This window comes from Stomoxys calcitrans, chromosome 3 (assembly GCF_963082655.1).
Source record: "Stomoxys calcitrans chromosome 3, idStoCalc2.1, whole genome shotgun sequence".
NCBI lineage: Eukaryota > Metazoa > Arthropoda > Insecta > Diptera > Muscidae > Stomoxys > Stomoxys calcitrans.
The window spans coordinates 162,285,387-162,306,570 of NC_081554.1; the positions used below are offsets into that span (position 1 = coordinate 162,285,387).

The 21,184-nt window shown below is 38.3% G+C and overlaps 1 protein-coding gene across 1 annotated transcript in view; it reads right to left on the reverse strand.

Annotated features, from left to right (window-relative positions):
* Nucleotides 1–19,880, reverse strand: part of LOC106083538 (ELAV-like protein 2) — a 36,246-nt gene extending 16,366 nt beyond the window's left edge. The window contains exons 1-4 of the mRNA XM_059364948.1: nucleotides 19,243–19,880; nucleotides 4,350–4,498; nucleotides 4,094–4,254; nucleotides 1,732–2,072 (exon numbers count right to left, since the gene is read on the reverse strand). Coding sequence (XP_059220931.1) covers nucleotides 1,732–2,041 — 310 coding nt within the window. The 5' untranslated portion in view covers nucleotides 2,042–2,072; nucleotides 4,094–4,254; nucleotides 4,350–4,498; nucleotides 19,243–19,880. The remainder of the gene's footprint in view (nucleotides 1–1,731; nucleotides 2,073–4,093; nucleotides 4,255–4,349; nucleotides 4,499–19,242) is intronic.
* Between the last annotated feature and the right edge of the window lie 1,304 nt (nucleotides 19,881–21,184).

Here is a 21,184-nt window from a genome sequence, read left to right on the forward strand (position 1 = left end):
ATTCGTAATTTGCTCCCGAATACCTTTCATTTGAGTCCCATATTGTCACGCTCGTCCAATAAACCTATTTTAGGATGTTTTGGGGTCGGGGTGGCTCCCAAGTTTCTTGGACTCAATTTTTAATATGAACTTCATGCGCAACTCCAGAGTACCTTTTATTTGAGTCCCATATTGTCTTAATCGGTACACTTTTAATTTTGGGTAGTACTTAAGGGGGAGGATCCGCCCCTTCCAATATCAAAGAATTACAAAGCCTAAATTTCCTTCTAGACCAATCTACACAATCTGTGAAAATTTCAAGGTAATCGGGTCAGCCGTTTTCAGTCTATACGAAACAAACAAGCATACCGACAAACAAACAAACACAGATTCATTTTTATATATAAGACTAGCTGAGCCCGGCCTGCTTCGTTGCGCCTTCATATACACCACGAGAAAAATATGTTTCTTATTCTTACTCTTAAATTTTGACAATATTTTATTTAAACAGATTTCACTCCAAAAGTCTATTTTCTATAGATATTTTTTGTATTTATATCTATTTTTATCATGCCATGGCGTCTCCATTCAGTTGACCCAATTAAAAACAGCCAATAGATGGCGCTTTCTTAAGTGAAGTACTACTCGCTTGGAGTTGCTTAACGCCTATAACATTGATCATCATGTGGTAGTTGTCTATAGTGACTATATAACTACCCATTAAAAAGTCATAATTTAGTCTTTTTTTTTAATCAAATCAAATTGCCATATAAAACAATTTTCTGTGATAAATATCTAATTTGCCAGTCTATATATTTGGTGCGGTGGCGATAGTTCTTACTATTAAACCATGTAAAACTTTTGAACAAAAAAGTGTTGCCCAAAAGCACGACGTTTGGTCTTGTCTATCGATGAGCTAAAAATGATGGCTTTTGTGGGGTAACGGGGGAGGGTTCGCCCTCTTCCAATATCAACAAATTATATAGCCTATACCACCTTCCTGACTATATTCGTAATCTACTCCCGAATACCTTTCATTCGAGCCCCATATTGACATTATCGTCCAATAAACCTATTTTAGGGGTTTCGGGGTCGGGGCAGTCCCCACAATTACTTGGACCCAATTTTTAATATAAAATTCGTACTCTACTCTTGAATGCCTTTCATTTAAGTCCCATATTGTCCCGGTTGGTCAACTTTATTTTTGGGTGGTACTTTTGGGGTATGAGGAAGGGACCGCCCCCTTGCTATATCAAAAGATTATATAGCCTTTTGCTCCTTCCGAACCACTCTCCACGATATATGAAAATTTGAAAGAAATCGGTTCAGCCGTTATTGAGTCTATATGGAACACACAAACACAAATTAATTTATATATATATATAGATATATGCGAGAATATACGCTGCAGGACATAGGGCCGGTCCTAAACTGGTGAATTTACCGGTTTTTTGTGACCAATGACTGGTCCTCGGCTAATCATATGACCGGCGATTTTAACATGGACATGTCGTCGGGAGTAGTCAATAATTTTGGAATGGTCCCTTTACCGGTTTGAAATATTGGTCATTTCACCGGTTTAAAAAGAAGGTCATTTGACTGGTTGAAATATTGGTCACTTCACCGCTTTGAAAAAGTCGGTATACTATCACCTCTTTGCAATACTAGGAATACAATATATCACACACTCTTTAACATTTCTAACAAATACCCCTCTGAATACTCACTCATACATACTCATATACTACTCACCTGTTACTTTATCTCTGATCAATTTACACGACTCCACTTCGCCGAAACTAACAAACAATGCACGAATATCCTCCTGTGACATAGTTTGTGGCAAATAGTTGACTATCAAATTGGTCTTCGGATCATTTTCGCTATTGCTGTTATTATTGTTGTTGTTGTTAGCGGCGGTGTTATTGTTATTATTGTTGTTGGTCGCATTGGGATTATTGTTGTTATTATTATTCGCATTTGGTGTAGTCGAAGCTAAGGCAGCTCCTGCGCTGCCACCACCATTTTGCTGCTGCTGCTGCTGTTGTTGACCCTCAACCATGATGTTATTGTTGTTGTTACCCGCAGATAAACTGTTAAAGGTCATCATTTAAAGATTCATGGATTAATATTCAATTTAGGCGGTAAGTGTAAACGAAATAAAAAAAGGAAATTTAACAAATTGCATCGTTGTGGGATGTTAAGAAAGAAGAAATAAAAAAAAACAACAAAGCAATAAGATGTATATAAGACCAGGCCCTTATATATATGTTAGAAAATTAGCAACAACAAAATCGTAAAAAAACGAGAAAGAAACCACAAAGAAATTTTAACAAAAAAAATAACTAAAAATTAATTAACTACACATATAAGAACAATACGAATTTCCACACATTTTAGAAAAAATTGGTAAAATTTTGTTGGCAAAATTAAAAAAAAAACAACAAAGCAATAAGATGTACAAAAAAATGTATTTTAAAAATACTAGCACAAAGAAATTTTATAAAAAAAAAAAACAAGTAAGAGCGTGCTAAGTTCGGATCGCATTTGTCGAGTTCTTTGCGCGGTGTCCCTTTTTAGGCAAACAAAGAAGAATGAATAAGAACTGTTATGCTATTGGAGCTATAACAAGTTATAGTCCGATTCGGACCATTAATGAATTGAATGCTGAACATTGAAGAAGTCATTGTGTAATATTTCAGTCCATTCGGATAACAATTGCGCACGTAGGGGCTCAAGAAGCAAAATAGGGAGATCGGTTTATATGGAAGCTGTATTGAGCTATAGATCGATTCAGACCATATTGGTCACGCATGTTACAGGTCATGGGAGAAGCCGTTGTACAAAAATTCTGCTAAAACGGAAGAGAATTGCGCTCTCCAGAGGCTCAAGAAGTCAAGATCCCAGATCGGTTTATGTAGCACCTATATCAGGTTATGAACCGATTTAAATCATACTTAACACAGTTGTTGGAAGTGATACAAAACACAACGTGCAAAATTTCAGTCAAATCGGAGGAGAATTGCGACCTCTAGAGGCTCAAGAAGTCAAGATCCCAGATCGGTCTATAAATGGCAGTTATATCAGGTAAAGAACCGATTTTAACCATACTAAGCACAGTTGTTGAAAGTCATAAGAAAATACCTCATGCAAAATTTCAACCAAATCGGATGAGAATTGCGCCGTCTAGAGGCTCAAGAAGTCAATATCCCAGATCGGTTTACATAGTAGTGAACCGATTTGAACCACACTTAGCACAGTTGTTGGAAGTGATACCAAACCACGTGCGAAATTACAGTCAAATCGGATAAGATTTGCGCCCTCTAAAAGCTCAAAAAGTAGATGAAAGCAATCAAATAATCCGTAACTATAATATGTAGGAGCCCACCGTAGCGCAGAGGTTAACATGTCCGTTTATGACGCTGAACGCCTGGGTTCGAATCCTGGCGAACCCACCAGAAAAATTTTCAGCGGTGGTTTTCCCATAATTTATGCTACCCAAGCAGCGATATCGAAATATGGTCCAATTTTGGGCCAAATTCGGAACGGATATTGAGTGGTCTAATAAATACAAGTCATTGTTCAATTTTGTAGAACAAATTAAATCGGCGGATCGGTATTTATGGGGGCTATATCTATATCTCCAAACGTAACCTGCTTATGGACAAAAAAAGAATCTGTGAAAAGTTTCAGCTCAATATCTCTATTTCTAAAGACTGTAGCGTGATTTCAACCGACAGACGGACGGACATGGCTTGTTCGTCTTAGATTTTTACTACAATCAAGTCTTAGACGAATACTTCGAGGTGTTACAAACGGAATGATAAAATGAATATACCCCCATCCATCGGTGATGGGTATAAAAAAAAACTTACTGGTGACGATTAAGGAATATAATATTTTTTTAAACAAAACTAAGGGCCAGTCTTATACACACATGCACACCAAATTAGATTTGAAAAAAACTGAAGCAAAGAAAAAGCAATTTTTGAAGTAATTCGCCAGCAAACAAAAAAAAATAATAAAGTTTGTCTTTTAAATCAAGCGAGGAAGCAAGAGGAAAAAATAACAAGGGGAAAAAATAACAAGGGGAAAAAAGTAAAATTAAGTTTACTTGATGATGTTGTAGTTGATTTGATAAATTGAAGAATATAATACTGTCTGTTTTATACGCTTGTCAACGTATCTCAATGAGTTTGGTTTTTTCGTGTAGTAGAAAGATGTTTATGTACAATATAAAAATTTTACTAAATGAATTTATTTAAATAAAATGAGCTGTAATTAAAAAAACAAAAGAAACAAAAGGAAAATATAAAGACAAAGCTATTAATAAAAAACTTTCTTTATCATTTAGGAGAAGATGTTCTTACCTGTTTTCCCCTTTATTTTTCTAAAACTCAAGTCCTTTCAGTTTAATTAGTTTCAGTTTAAATTGGTATTTAATGTTTTTATTTTTACTTCGCCTTTTTGTTTTATACAAACGATCACAATTTGTTTACGTCAAAGAAAAATAAATCAACTGTAATGAAAGAAAGAGGGAGGGAAAATAAATATTAAACCTTTTTGTATTTGGGATTTAATTATATATTTAATAATAATTAAGCATACAAGCAGTTTTTTGTTTGAATAAAAGAAAAAAAATGTTGCATAGTTTTAGAAGCACTTAATGTCATATAAACCGTTTGTCCCAACTATAAACCGTATGTCCCAAATATACACCGTTTGTCCCAAATATACACTGTTTGTCCCAAATATAAACCGTTTGTCCCAAATATACACCGTTTGTCCCAAATATTCACCGTTTGTTCCAAATAAAAACCGTTTGTCCCAAATATAAACCGTTTGTCCCAAATATACACCTTTTGTCCCAAATATACAACTTTTTTTCCCAAATATAAACCGTTTGTCCCAAATATAAACCGTTTAACCCAAATATAAACGGTTTGTCCCAAATATAAACGGTTTGTCCCAAATATAAATCGTTAATCCCAAGTATAAAACGTTTGTCCTCATATAACATGTCTCATGCACAGACATCTTTGATTCAATTACTGTAAGAACTATCAAAACATTGAAATACCCATTTCAATACAGGTCGTAGAGACACTGGTTAGGTTAGGTTTAAGAGGCAATCTGCCATCAGACTCACTTACACGTTTTCGTCCATTGTGATACCACAGGAAAAGAAGAAAAAATTTACCTTCTAGTCCCTTTCGTTGAACCCAGATCCAGATCGCTTTAAAAATCCCAACAACTTGCGAATGTTCACATCCGATAAATCAGTCAGGCTTTCAAAGATATGAGAACCTAAAGTGGAACTCCTTCTGCTACTGCGGGACACACACACACAAGGTGTTCCATGGTCTCTTCTTCTTCAATGTCCTCACAAAAGTCGTTGCTGGCAACCTTATCCCAATCCGCTTTTCTTCTGGCGTATTTTCTCCAAGGATGAAACTAATATAACGATGATCAGAGAAGCTGTGGTCATCCAACACTTCCCAGTCGCATATTCTTGCGCTTATATCTTCCGATAAAAAGGTAATATCTAGTTCCTCCTTCCTGTTCTTGGTAATAAAGGTCGATTTACCCCCTTTATTAGAAATCGCCAGTTTGCAACTTATAATATATTCAATAATCAGCTCACCCCTTTCGTTGACATCCGAACTTCCCCATATCTGGTGATGTGCATTAGCATCACTTCCTACAATGAGGCTCTTCTTCCCTGCAGAAGCGGCTTCAACCAGCAACTTAAGATTTGAAGGCAGCATCTCCGAATCGTGTGCCATATATAGAGAAGCCAGCCAGTAATGAAACCTATATATTTCAAGGCTGGCTACTTCTGAATCTTCAGTGCTAAGGGACACACAGAGGGCCAAACGGCAAAAAAATTGCAAATAAGACTACAATTTTTTATCTGTTGATCTTAGCGTTTTAAAATGTTCTAGACAATTGTAGAGGAGGACATAAGATTTCAGGAAAGTATCTTTCGTCAACTTTCTGGGGGCCATAACCTTTGATCTACTGAATCGATTTTCATGATTTAGTACTCTAGAGAAAAAGCTTGACGTGATCTAAAAACAAGTAAAAAAAGTGCTCAGTTCGGCCGGGCGAAATCCTCTATACCATCCACCACGGATCGCATTTGTCCAGTTCTTTGAATGACTTTTTCAAATTGAATCACCACCAAAATTTCAGGCAAATCGAATAATAATAGCTTTCTCCAGAGGCTCAAAAAGTCAAACCGGGAAGTCGTTTTATTTGGGAGCTATATAAGGTTATAAACCGATTTAGACGACATATGCAAAATTTCAACCGTATTGGATAAGAATTGCGCCCTCTAGAAGTCCAAGAAGTCTAATCGGGAGATCGGTTTATATGGCGGCTATATCAGGATATGGACTGATTTCAACCATACTTAGCACAGTTGTTGGAAGTCATAACGAAATACGTCATGCAAAATGTCAGCCAACTCCGATAGGAATTATGCCCTCTAGAGGCTCAAGAAGTCAAATCGGAAGATCTGTCAAAAAGTCAAACCGGGAAGTCGTTTTATTTCGGAGCTATATAAGGTTATAAACCGATTTAAACGACATATGCAAAATTTCAACCGTATTGGATAAGAATTGCGCCCTCTAGAAGTCCAAGAAGTCTAATCGGGAGATCGGTTTATATGGCGGCTATATCAGGATATGGACTGATTTCAACCATACTTAGCACAGTTGTTGGAAGTCATAACGAAATACGTCATGCAAAATGTCAGCCAACTCCGATAGGAATTATGCCCTCTAGAGGCTCAAGAAGTCAAATCGGAAGATCTGTTTCTATGGAGGCTATAACAGGTTACGGACTGATTTAGACTATACTTGGCGCAGTTGTTGGGAGTCATACTAGAACACTTCACGGAACATCGGATAGGAATTGCGCCCTATAGAAGCTCTAGAAGCTAAGACCCAAGGTCGGTATATATGGCAGCTATATCAGGTTATCAACCGATTTAGACCACAGTTGTTGGACGTGATACCAAAACACTACGTCCCAAATTTCAGCCAAAAGTCCAAAGTCAATTTCAAGAAGTCAAGATCCAAGGTCGGATTATTTGGCTACTATATCAAAATATGGACCGATATGGCCCATTTACAAAACCAACCGACCTACACTAATAAGAAGTATTTATGCAAATTTCAAGCGCCTGGCTTTACTCTTTTGAAAGTTAGCGTGCTTTCCACAGACGGAAGGACGGACATGGCTGAATCGACTTAAAATGTCATGACGAGAAAGAATATATAAACTTTAAGGGTTCTTAGATGCATATTTCGAGGTGTTACAAACGGAATGACGAGATTAGTATACCCCCCATTCTATGGTGGAAGTTATTAAAATATGCATAATGTATCATGCCATCGTCTACCATAAACATTTTGACTTGGTTTTTTTTAAGTGTTTTTTTTTTTAATAACTTCGTCAATTTTTAAGCGACATGTATGCACAATATAAAAAAGGAATCATATCAATCTTTGAAAACGGCAACGTTTTCAATATGAAAAATATTTTTTTTTTTTGTCAAAAATTTGCGAAATTTAAAAAAAAGACACTCCTTTCCCTTCCCTCCAGTTTTTGCTAACTTTGGCCATAAAAGCATTATCATTTCGTTCCATTTCACAAAGTGGAGGTGTTAGGAAACATTTTTAGTGCTAATTTGACTCATTTCGATTTCAAACTACCCCGTTATCTTAAGACCAATACGGCAACATTTTTTACTAAATTTCAAAGTTTCTACTTGTCGCAGTTGTTGAGAGTCATAACAGAACACCATGTACAAAATTTCAGCCAAATCGGATGAAAATTGAGGCTACCAGGGCCTCAAGAAGTTAAATCGGGAGATCGGTTTATATGGGAACTATATCAGGGTCTTGACCGATTTGGGCCGTACATAGCACAGTCATAACAGAACACTATGTGCAAAATTTCAGCCAAATCGGACCAAAATTGTGGCTTCCATGGGCTCAAGAAGTCAAATAGGGAGGTCGGTTTATATGAGAGCTATATCTAAAACGGAACCGATATGTCCCATTTACAATCACCAACGACCTACATCAATATAAAGTATCTGTGCAAAATTTAAATCGGCTAGCTCTATGCGTTCGACCGCTATCGTGATTTCGACAGACGGACATGGCTAGATCGACATGATTTCTTGTTTTATTTTGTGCATACCGGCACAATTGTGTAAAAAGTTTATAGCTTAAAGACTGACGGAGTTATTAAATAAACAATGAAAAAAAACAAGTCAAAATTTTGATATTTTAAAATTAAACAACTCGTTAACGGCACACGATGGCATGGTACATTATGCGTTTTTAGATCTCGTCAAGCTCTTTCTCTAGAGTACAAAATCATGCAAATGGATTCCTGAAAGCTTATGTCCTCCTCTACAAATGTCTAGAACATTTAGAAACGCTAAGATCAACGCGTAAAAAGTTGGCACATTCCATCTTATCTGCTTACTTGTGTACCGATCATAGTATGCTGAGGTTCCAATCATAGGGTATGTGTTCTTCTATCCTGATTGTTTCAGCTGCCAACTCATCGGCTCCTGCTGCCTTGTTGCTTATGAGTCGGGTTACTGCATAGTCGCCATCGTCGAACATTAGCAGCTGGGAAAAATGTTCCATCCATATTCCAAGCGCACTATCTGTATCAGTTACTAGATTTCCTTCTTTATATCTGCAGGAGTTTGTGCATGCACCAAAGCCATCGGCTTGATGTTTAATTCTTTGGTTAAACTTCCAAACTTCATTCTGATTTCTGTATATCTCACATTCACATCTTCCCATTTCCTTTTCCGCTTTCTTTGCTTCAGTAGCATTTCGACACGCTTGGTCGTACTATGAGTTTCTTGGGGGAGGCTTCTCGTACCCAATGTACGGAATGGGTAATGGATTGCCACTGCGCCTTTATATCATGGGGACTAGGAGTGCTTTCATCAAGCAGTTGGGTCAGTCAAGTGCCGTTGCCATCTGTTGTGTTTGCAACTTTTCAATGTCCAATTGTCGTGCAGTGTCATATTGTGCGAACCTTTGATCGGAACCTTTGTTCGCTCCACGGAACGAACATACATCAAACACGCTGGATAAATGCCTTCAATCTACCACAACGTGATCAATTTGGTTTCTTACTTCTGGGGACAACCAAGTGGCTTTGTGATCTCGCGGAGGCAAAATTTTCCGACTCTTGAAGCAAAGACATTGTCCTTCCCTATTTTCGCATGAAAATCTCCCAGAACGATTTTAGTAGTATCATTGGCGGGGCAGAGGTGGTATTCTCTCTCTTTAGGCTCTCGTAGAAAATATTCTTGTTCTATTCGTCCTTGTCCTCAGTTGGGACATGGGCACAAATAGACGGATGTTGAAGAACTTGATCTTTATGCAGATTGAGACTAGCCTCTCATCCACCGGAGTGAACTGGAGTCAAGGTGTTTCAGGTGGCAATAACTGTGCCAAGTATGGTCTGCCATATAAACCCATCTCCCAAACTGACTTCCTGAGCCTCTGTAGGGCGCAATTATCACTCGTTTTGTCTGACATTTTGTGGATGGTATTTTCTATGACTTCTAGCAGTCACGCTTCTCGTGATGGTCCATATCGTTCTATATCTTGAACTAGCCATTTTATATTTGAAAAGGTCATTCATAGATCTTGTCATACGCGGTTCATGGTGGAGGTTATATAGGAGGAGGTTATATTCGATCCAGCCAAACGCGACGCGCTTTACTTGATTTACTTTAATTGGCTATGACATTATATTTGTTCCACTAGCCGAACGTAGAATAGGGTTCAAAGCGCCTCGATCTTCTGCGCTCATTTTAAAATCTCTGACACCAAGTTTCGAGGTGTCTCCCACTACTTGATCTTTCCATCGGGATTTTTGTCTTCCCGGTTTGTGTGTACCACCGTGTTTGCCTTCAAAAGACTTCTTTGCTGGAGCTTCTTCATCCATTTTGACAACATGACCTAGCCAACGCAGCCGTTGTATTTTAATGCGTGTCACTATGCTATTGTCGTCATACAGCTCGTGGTTCATACGTAGCCTATATTCTCCATTATCGCAAACTGGTCCATATATTTTGCGAAGAATCTTTCTCTCAAATACTCCAAGCACTGCCTCATCTGCTTTCAGAAGTCGAGAGGTGGTATTTTTCTAAACTGCTTACTTAGTCCAAAGTAGCATCTGTTTGCCAGTATTATTTTTCGCTTAATCCCAAAACTGGTGTCATTCGTTTCGGTTACGGCGGTGCCGAGGTAGATTAAGTTGCTGACTATCTCAAAGTTGTGGTTCCCAACTTTCTCCATTTTATTTATGTGCTCAGTTCGTCTTATCTCCATTTACTGCCAGACCCATTTTCACTGACTCTTTTTCGATTCTTTCCAAAGGCTGCAGTTACTACTTCCGGTGACCGGCCTATGGTATCGATGTCATCGGCATAGGCGAGTAGCATGTGTTCTCTTGTGATTAGTGTGCAATATCTATTCACCTCTGCATCTCGTATAATCTTCTCCAACAAGATATTAAAGAGATCACACGATAGGTTGTCTCCTTGTCTGAAATCTCGTTTGGAATTAAATGGTTCGGAGAGATTCTTTCCTATTCTTACTAAGTGTCATCCTGCAGAGTCTTATAAATTTTGCAGGAATACCAAACTCAGACATGGCTTGAAATACCTTTGAACGTAAAGGAGTATCGAAGGCGGCTTTGTAGTCAACATAGATATGGTGGGTGTTTATTTGTCCTTCTCGGGTCTTTTCCAGGATTTGGCGCAGTGTGAATATCTAGTCCAGGGTGGATTTACCAGGTCTAAAGCCGCATTGATAAGGCCCAATTATCTCATTGACTTTAGGTTTTAATCTTTCAGACAGTACGCGTGAAAGTATTTTGTATGCAATGGGGAGGAGACTTATTCCTCTGTAGTTGGCACATTCCGTCTTGTCTCCTTTCTTGTGTACGGGACATAGTATGCTGAGGTTCCAACCATCGGGTATGCATTCTTCTAGCCAGATTGCGCAGATAAGCTGAGCAGCATGTCGCCTTCGGTCTTAAATTCGTGAGCGGATAACCCGTCGGCTCCTGCTGCCTTGTTATTCTTTAGTTAGGTCACTGCTACTTGGACCTCATTCTGACTAGGAGGTAAACATTCTATACCATCATCAGACATTGGTTCTGCGGTATCCTCTTCGCCGCCAACGTCGGACACTAGCAGTTGGGTAAAATGTTCTTTCCATATCCTCAGCATGTTATCTGTGTCAGTTACCAGATTTCCTTCTTTGTGTCTGCAGGAGGATGTGCCTGCACCAAAGGAATCGGTTTTGAACCCGCTTTTACTTGTTCAATTTTTAAAAGAAAAATTATTCTCTATGTCTCCACCCCACTGTGCAGACACTGTGCCCCTTTTCTTCTCTATTAACACATATCACATACTCTTATTTAAATATCACCTACATCACATTCTACATTGCAACAATTTGGTATTAATCTTTTTTTTTGTCTCACAAAAAATCTGCATTCTTTAGAAATATTCATAAATCAGTTTTTGGCTATTTGTAATAACATTTCACCTAAAAAGAAAACCGAAAAATGTGCATCGGACAAAAATAACGACAACGGCACAGTGAAATGATTTCTTTTGATTGCTTTCTTTTTTTTAAGACGAAAAATATTTAACGCATGCGCTTCAAATTTAGAAACTCACACAAGAAACCGCTAATAACAAAAAAAATCATATTTTGAATTTATTTTCCATAAAAAAGGCAAAAACAAACAGCATTTAAGTACTTTTTCTTCAATATTCTAAAAATAAAAATTAAAACAAAAAACAACTAAAATACCTCTTTCGCACATAGCACTGAGGGGTTTTCTTTGTTTGTTTTGAAGAATTAGCGTTGTTGTTTATTGGCATTCTCAAAAACAAAAATCATTTAATTGGTAAACTTCCATAACCTCCATGGATTATGTGTGTCACGAGATACCTTCTAAGTTAATTTTGAAAAGTACAAAACATGGTTTACCTTTAACATAATTTGTTTCGCTGTTGCGATTTGAGCGATAATATAATAAGTAAGAAAAGGTATAAGTCGGGCGATGAAAATAGGGAGCTATATCTAGTTCTCAACCGAATTTGATGGACTTCAGTTGAGGTTTTCACATGGGTTATGTAACAATCCGTATAAAATTTCGAGCACATGTGTTTCAAATTCTTATAACTAAGGCTCTATATGTGCGAATAGGGCGAAGTATCTATGCATATGGAAGCTGAAGCGATTTTGATAAAATTTAACAAAAACGTCAACAGATATAAGGGAATTACATGTCCCAATTTTCGTGACAATCGTATATATAGGAGCTATATCTAAATCTCGACCGACTTCGATCAAAATTTTTAGATATCTCGATAGGCAGTGGGTCAAACGGCAAAAAGAGAGAAAAGAAGGAAATCTGGTAACTGATACAGATAGTGTGCTAGGAATATGGAACGCGGCGACGATGGCGGCGATGATAATATCACAGAAGAATAAGGTCCACGTAGCAGTAACCCGACTCAAAACCAACAAGGCAGCAGGAGCCGATGAGTTGCCAGCTGAAACAATCTCGCTAGAAGAACGCATACCCGATGATTGGAACCTCACCATACTATAATCCGTACACAAGAGATAGAGGAATAAGTCTCCTCCCTATCGCATACAAGACCTCGGGCTCACTGAAGTCACTAAAGTCAATGAGATAATTGGGCCATATGAATGCGGCTTTAAACTTGGTAAACAGACAAACATAGACCAGATATTCACAGCGGCACTCGAATGACCCAACTGCTTGATGAAAGCACTCCTAGTCCCCATGAAATAACAGCGCTGTGGCAATCCATTGCCCACTGCATGAAAAATATCGCGAAAACCGTACTTTGGGTAACAGAAGCCAGTACCCATAGTACGACCCAGAGTATCGAAATGCTACTGAAGCCAAAAATGAGGAATACACAGCAACCCTGCAATCAGTTGCAACTGAAGAAGAGGTATCGGGAGAAAATGAGAGAGGAGAAACATCTATTCTGCAGAAAAAAATGGAAAAACGTGTGTGTGAGCGAATTGAGTTGTACAGTAGTCAGAATGAAGTTAGACCAAAGTATCAAACATCAAGCCAATGGCTTTGGTGCAGGCACATACTACTGCAGAGACAAAGAAGGAAATCTGGTAACTGATACAGATATTGTGCTTGGAATATGGAAGGAACATTTTTCCCAGTTGCTATTGTCCGACGATTGCGGCGATGAGGATATCGGAAAAGAATGTGGTCCAAGTAGCAGTAATCCGGCTGAAAAACAACAAGGCAGCAGGAGCCGATGGGTTGCCAGCTGAATCATTCAAACTCGGGGGCGACATGCTGATAACGCATATGCATCAACCCATTTACGCGAGTCGGGTAACTGATACAGATAGTGTGCTTGGAATATAGAAGGAACATTTTTCCCAGTTGCTAATGTCCGACGATTGCGGCGATGAGGATATCGGAAAAGAATGTGGTCCAAGTAGCAGTAATCCGGCTGTAAAACAACAAGCCAGCAGGAGCCGATGGGTTGCCAGCTGAATCATTCAAACTCGGGGGCGACATGCTGATAACGCATATGCATCAACTCATTTACGCGAGTCGAGTAGCTGATACAGATAGTGTGCTTGGAATATGGAAGGAACATTTTTCCCAGCTGCTAATGTCCGACGATTACGGTGATAAGGATTTTAGAGAAGAATGAGGTCCAAGTAGCAGTAACCCGGCTGTAAAACAACAAGGCAGCAGGAGCCGATGGGTTGCCAGCTGAATCATTCAAACTCGGGGGCGACATGCTGATAACGCATATGCATCAACTCATTTACGCGAGTCGAGTAGCTGATACAGATAGTGTGTTTGGAATATAGAAGGAACATTTTTCCCATCTGCTATTGCCCGACGATTACGGTGATGAGGATTTTAGAGAAGAATGAGGTCCAAGTAGCAGTAACCCGGCTGTAAAACAACAAGGCAGCAGGAGCCGATGGGTTGCCAGCTGAATCATTCAAACTCGGGGGCGACATGCTGATAACGCATATGCATCAACTCATTTACGCGAGTCGAGTAGCTGATACAGATAGTGTGTTTGGAATATAGAAGGAACATTTTTCCCACCTGCTATTGCCCAACGATTGCGGCGATGAGGTAATTAGAGAAGAATGAGGTCCAAGTAGCAGTAACCCCGCTGAAAAACATCAACGCAGCAGGAGCCGATGAGTTGCCAGCTGAATCATTCAAACTCGGGGGCGACATGCTGATAACGCATATGCATCAACTCATTTACGCGAGTCGAGTAGCTGATACAGATAGTGTGTTTGGAATATAGAAGGAACATTTTTCCCACCTGCTATTGCCCAACGATTGCGGCGATGAGGTAATTAGAGAAGAATGAGGTCCAAGTAGCAGTAACCCCGCTGAAAAACAACAAGGCAGCAGGAGCCGATGGGTTGCCAGCTGAATTATTCAAAACCGGGGGGCGACATGCTGATAACGCGTATGCATCAAATCATCTACACGATCGGGCCAGAAGAATGCATACCCGATGATAAGAGTCTCCACATTCTGTGATTCGTACACAAGAAAGCAGACAAGATGGAATGTGCCCTATTAATGCGGCTATAGACTTGGTAAATCCAATATTGACCAGATATTCACACTGCGTAAAATCCTGAAGAAAACTAAAAGACGCCTGCCATCTTTTCGTCCACTACAAAACAGCCTTGGTGCAAAGGTATTCCAAATCATGACTGAGTTTGATATCTCTGCAAAACTTATACGACTTTGCAGGATGACGCCAGCTGATACACTTTTCTTAGTAGGTTCGACTAGGTTGAAAAGAGAGGGCAGATATTAATCTGCCCATGCTACTATGGACATCGGCTTGGTGTGCGCTTTAAAAACTAAAAAGTAACCTCGAACAAGTAAAAAGACGTTAAGTTTGGCCGGGCCAAACTTTGGTTACCCACAAAAATTATGAAAAATTCATAATTTATGCCTCCATAGCAGCTATATCGAAATATGATCTGATTTTGACCAAATTCGGCTCGGACATTGAGTGACCTTATAAATACAAGTCAAGTGTTCAATTTTGTAGAACAAATATTGTTCTTTTTGACAGCTATATCCAAATAAAGACCGATATCAACCATAAAGGACACGAATGTCGAAAAGCCTAACATAAGTTAATGAATCAAATTTCAACGAAATCGAATTATAAATGCGCCTTTTATGGGCCCCAAAACCTTAAATCTAAAGATCGGTCTATATGACAGCTATACCCAAATCTAAACCGATCTGAGCCAAATTGAAGTAGGATGTCGAAGAGCCTAACACAACTCACTGTCCCAAATTTTGACAAAATCAGACAATAAATACGCCTTTTATGGGCCCAAGGCCTTAAATCGAGAGCGGTCTATAAGGCAGCCATATCCAAATCTGAACCGATCTGGTCCATATCCAAATTTAAGGGGGATGTCGAAGGGCCTTACACAACTCACTGTCCCAAATTTCAGCAAAATCAGTTAATGAATGTGGCTTTTATGGGCCTAAGACCTTAAAAATTTTTGGACCGATAGCAGATATATGGAATTATGTTTCGATTTGGACCTTATAAATACAAGTCACTGTTCAATTTTGTAGAACACATATTGGTCTTTTTGGAAGCTATATCCAAATAAAGACCGATCTGAATCATATAGGACACATATAGAATCGAGAGATCGGTTTATATGGCAGCTATATCCAAGTCTGGATCGATCTGGGCTAAATTAAAAAAGAATGTCGAAGGGCTTAACACAACGCACTGTCCCGAATTTCGGCGAAATCGGACAATAAATGCGCCTTTTATGGGCCCGAAATCCAAATATCCATTCTGGACCGAACTGGGCCAAATTGAAAAAATATGTCGAAAGGCCTTACACAACTCACCGTACCAAATTTCGACGAAATCGGACAATAAACGCACCTTTTATGGGCTCAAGATCTTCAATCGAGAAGGCATTGGTTAAAATGTTTATACCCACCACCATAAGATAATCTAGTCATTCCGATTGTAACACCTCGAAATATTTGTCTAAGATCCCATGATGTATATATATTCTTGATCGTCTTGTCGTTCTGAATCGATCAAGACATGTCCGTCTGTCGAAATCACGATAGAGGTCGAACGCGTGAAGCTAGCCGCTTGAAATTTTGCGCAGGAACTTAACATCGATGTAGGTCGTTGGGGATTACAAATGGGCCATATCGGTTGAGATTTAGATATAGCTCCCATATAAACCGATCTCCCGATTTGACTTCTTGAGCCCTTACAAGCCGCAATTTTTGTCCGATTTGGCTACAATTTTGCACATAGTGTTCTGTTAAGACTTCCAACATCTGTGCCAAGTACGGTCCGAATCGGTCTATAACCTGATATAGCTCCCATATAAATCGATCTCCCGATTTGATTTCTTGAGCCCTTACAAGCCGCAATTTTTGTCCGATTTGGCTGCAATTTTGAATGTAAACTTCTGTTATGACTTCGAAAAACTGTGCCGAATACGGTCCAAATTGGTCTATAACCTGATATAGCTCCCATATAAACCGATCTCCCGATTTCACTTCTTGAGCCCCTGGAAGCCTTAATTTTGATCCAATTTGGCTGAAATTTTTCATTTGGGATTTCTTGAGCCATTACAAGCCGCAATTTTTTTTCGATTTGGCTGCAATTTTGCATGTAGTCTTCTGGTGTGACTTCCAGCATCTGTGTCACGTATGATCCGAATCGGTCTATAACCTGATATAGCTCCCATATAAACCGATCTCCCGATTTGACTTCTTGAGCCCTTACAAGCCGCCATTTTTGTCCGATTTGGCTGAAATTGAGCATGCGGTGTTCCGTAATGACTTCCAACAACTGCACCAAGTACTGTCCGAATCCAGGTATAACTTGATATAGCTCCCATATAAACCGATCTACCGATTTGACTTCCTGAGCCCTTACATGTCTGATTAGGTTGAAATTTTGTATGTAGTGTTCTTTTCTGACTTCTAACAACTGTGCCAAGTACGGTTCGACAACTGCGGCAAGTACGGTTCGAATCGACCTATAACCTTTTATTGCTCCCATATAAACCGATCTCCCGATTTGACTTCTTAAGTCCTTACAAGCCGCATTTTTTGTCCGATTTGGCTCAAATTTTGCAAGTGGTGTTATGTTATGACTACCAACAAGTGTACCAAATACAGCCCAAATCAGTCTTTATACTGATATAGCTCCCATGTAAACCGGACTCTCCATCATCCTTGTTCGGTTTGACAGAAGTTTGATATGTAGAACAAAATTATGCCCTTCAACTAAATTTATTTTGAATAAATTTTTGGCAGAATCTATGGTGGAGGGTCCCAAGATTCAGCCCGGCCGAACTTAGCACGCGTTTACTTGTTTTTATACCCTCCACCATAGGATGGGGGTATACTAATTTCGTCATTCTGTTTGTGACTCCTCGAAATATTCGTCTGAGACCCCATTAAGTATATATATTCTTGATCGTCCCGACATTTTAAGTCGAACTAGCCATGTCCGTCCGTCTGTCCGTCCGTCCGTCTGTCTATCGAAAGCACGCCAACTTTCGAAGGAGTTAAGCTAGCCGCTTGAAATTTTGCACAAATACTTTTTATTAGTGTAGGTCGGTTGGGATTGTAAATGGGCTATATCCGTCCACGTTTTGATATAGCTGCCATATAAACCGATCAGGGATCTTGACTTCTTGAGCCGTTAGGGGGCACAATTCTTATCCGATTTGGCTGAAATTTTGCATGAGGTGTTTTATTGTGACTTCCAATAACTGTGCTGAATATGGTTTAAATCGGTCCACAACCTGATATAGCTGCCATATAAACTGATCTGGGGTCTTGACTTCTTGAGCCACTAGAGGGTGCAATTATAATCCGATTTGGCTGAAATTTTGCATGAGGTGTTTTATTATGGCTTCCAATAACTGTGCTAAGGATAGTTCAAATCGGTCCATAACCTGATATAACTGCCATATAAGCCGATCTGGGGTCTTGACTTCTTGAGGCTCTACAGGGAGCAATTCTTATCTGATTTGGCTGAAATATTGCATGACGTGTTTTGTTATGACTTTCAACAACTGTAGTAAGATTGGTTCAAATCGGTCCATTACCTAATATAGCTGCCATATAAACCGATCTGGGGTCTTGACTTCTTGAGCCTCTACAGGGAGCAATTCTTATCTGATTTGGCTGAAATATTGCATGACGTGTTTTGTTATGACTTTCAACAACTGTAGTAAGATTGGTTCAAATCGGTCCATAACCTGAAATAGCTGCCATATAAACCGATCTGGGGTCTTGACTTCTTGAGCCACTAGAGGGTGCAGTTATTATCCGATTTAGCTGAAATTTTGTAGAACGGCTTCTCTCATGACCTTTAACATACGTGTCGAAAATGGCATGAATCGGTTTATAGCCTAATGCAGCTTCCCTATAAACCGATCTCCCTATTTTAATTCTTCAGCTTCTAAAGTGCACAATTCTTACTAGATTTGGCTGAAATTTTACACAATGACTTCTACTATGGTCTCCAATATTCAGTTGAATGAACCACAACTTGATATGAACCATAACTTGATATTGTTCCAATAACATAGCAATACATTTCTTTTTTCCTTTGTTTGCCTAAAAAGAGATGCCGTGGCTAGAGTTCGACAACTGCGATCCATGGTGGAGGGTATATAAGATTCGGCCCGGCCGAACTTAGCACGCTTTTACTTGTTTTTTTTTTTCAATTGATCCCATTGTGCAGTGTTATGGTGCTATGAAGTGGATACCACCTATCTAGACAACATTATACACCATCGTCAATTGGTAAAAATGGGGGGATAAGATAAAATTGCTATTTTAGGCCATAGTTTTTTTTTTGTTGTGTGTTTTGTTTTTGATATTTTTAGCTCTAACATATGGTTGAGAAAATAGACACAACACGTTCAAATACACACACACACACACATACCCATATACAATTCCCAAGAAAATCAATGGCATTTGTTCACAACACCATGGCAAAAAGGAGGAAAACAATTAATTTTGTTAGAAAATATTTTTAAAAATAATAATTACACATACCAAAAATTTCAAAAAGAAAAGGAAATAAAAAAAATATTGCATTACCTTTTTTCATTTGAAAATGTTAATGTTAACAAAAATTGTAAAAAGAAAAAATCCTCTTTAATGGTGGTAGTATTTCGTGGTCTTTATAATGGCTGCTTTTGTTTTTGCAATAATTAAATTAAGGCAAAAAAATTGCTTTTATCACAAATATATATATATATATATATTTTTTAATTTCTTTTGGGTCTTTTGATTACGAAACACTTGCAGAAAAAAATTTGCAAATTTTTCTTCTTTTTAATTTTTCTTTTGGTATGCGGCGTATTTTGCAAAATCATAAACTCAACTGGTAATTAAGTTAGGCAGCCAAAGTGTTACAAACAAAAACGTACCGAAATTCAAATTTAACTACAACAAAATTGGTTTTTTTGGGTTTTTTTTTTGTATTTTGAAAAGTAACTGAAAGTTATAACGTTCGTTTTCTTCTTTTTATTTGGTTTTATGTATAGCGTTGCTTTGGCTGTTGTTGTTGCTGCGTTTATTTTTTTCCCCTCTCGAAAACCAAATCAAACTCAGAATGGAAAAACGAAACGAAACGAGAAATGAACGAAACGAAAAATAAAGGAAACCAAACGTAAAGCCGAAAAACTCAAAAAAACGCAAACGATATGTGTGTGTCTTCAACTCAACAGAACCGAAATAAACTGAATTGGAAAATTTCCGAAAAGTGCATATTGACCCATACCATATATTCAACACAAAAAGAAAATAAAAAACACAAAATCACCTTGCAAAGAAAATTTCACCTCGGTAGCATACTAATCACCTTACGACAACTTTTCAAATATTCACCTCAAAAATGTTGTCTCATTGGAAGAGAGAGAGAGAGAAACACAAATAAGTTTGGCCGAGACGAAAGTTGGATACCCACTTTATTGAATTATACTAACAATGAAATATTTTGCGGCTTAAGAAGTCAAATGTGGAAATCGGTTTATGTCGAGGCTACACTCATAGAAAAAGGCTGCTGACAACAGCGGACACTGTGTGCTGGCAGTAGCAGCAAAATTTGATAGAAAAGCCAAAAAAAGTCAAAATGAATAAAATAAAATAAAATAAATAAAACAAAATAAAATAAAACAAAACAGAATAAAACAAAACAAAAAAAAATAAAACAAAATAAAACAAAATAAAATAAAATGAATAAAAAAACAAATAAAAAGGCCGAACTTTGGATACCCACCACCTCGTGTATATATGTAAACCCCCTTTCGTCACAATCCCGTGAAAATTGGATAACTTATGCAAGCAAATTCGGCACGGCCATTGAGTGGTCTAATAAACATAAGTCACTGTTGAAATTTGTATTTCAAATTTCAACAAAATCGGGCAATAAATAAAGGTTTTATGAGCTTCAGATCCTTAATAGGCATGTCGACATATATGACAGCTATATCGAAATACAGTACGATCCTTACCATATTTGAGTCAGAAGGTGGGTGACCTAAAACTACTTACTGTTTCAAATTTCTGCGAAATCGAAAGCTTTTATGGGCTTCATAGTCTTTGTCAGAAGATCGGTCTGTATATCTATATATAGTCCGATCAGAACGACGGATGTCGGGAGACCTAAAATAACCCACTGTTTCAAATTTCAGCGAAATCGGATAAAAAATAAAGCTTTTATGGGCTTCAGACCGCCTATCGGCAGATCGGTCTATATAGTAGCTATATTTAAATATAGTCCGATCTGAACAATATTTGGTTCCTATGTTAGGAAACTACTCAATGTTTTCAAATTCAGCGAAATCGGTTCAAAAACAATGCTTTTATGGGCTTCAGACCCTTTATTTGGGAATCTGTCTATATGACAGCTATATCTAAATATGGTCCCATTTAATCCATATTTGTCAGATGTCGGGAGGCTTAAAACAACCCACCCTTTCAAATTTCAGCGAAATCGTTTAAAAAATAAACCTTTTATGGGCTTCAGACCCTTTAT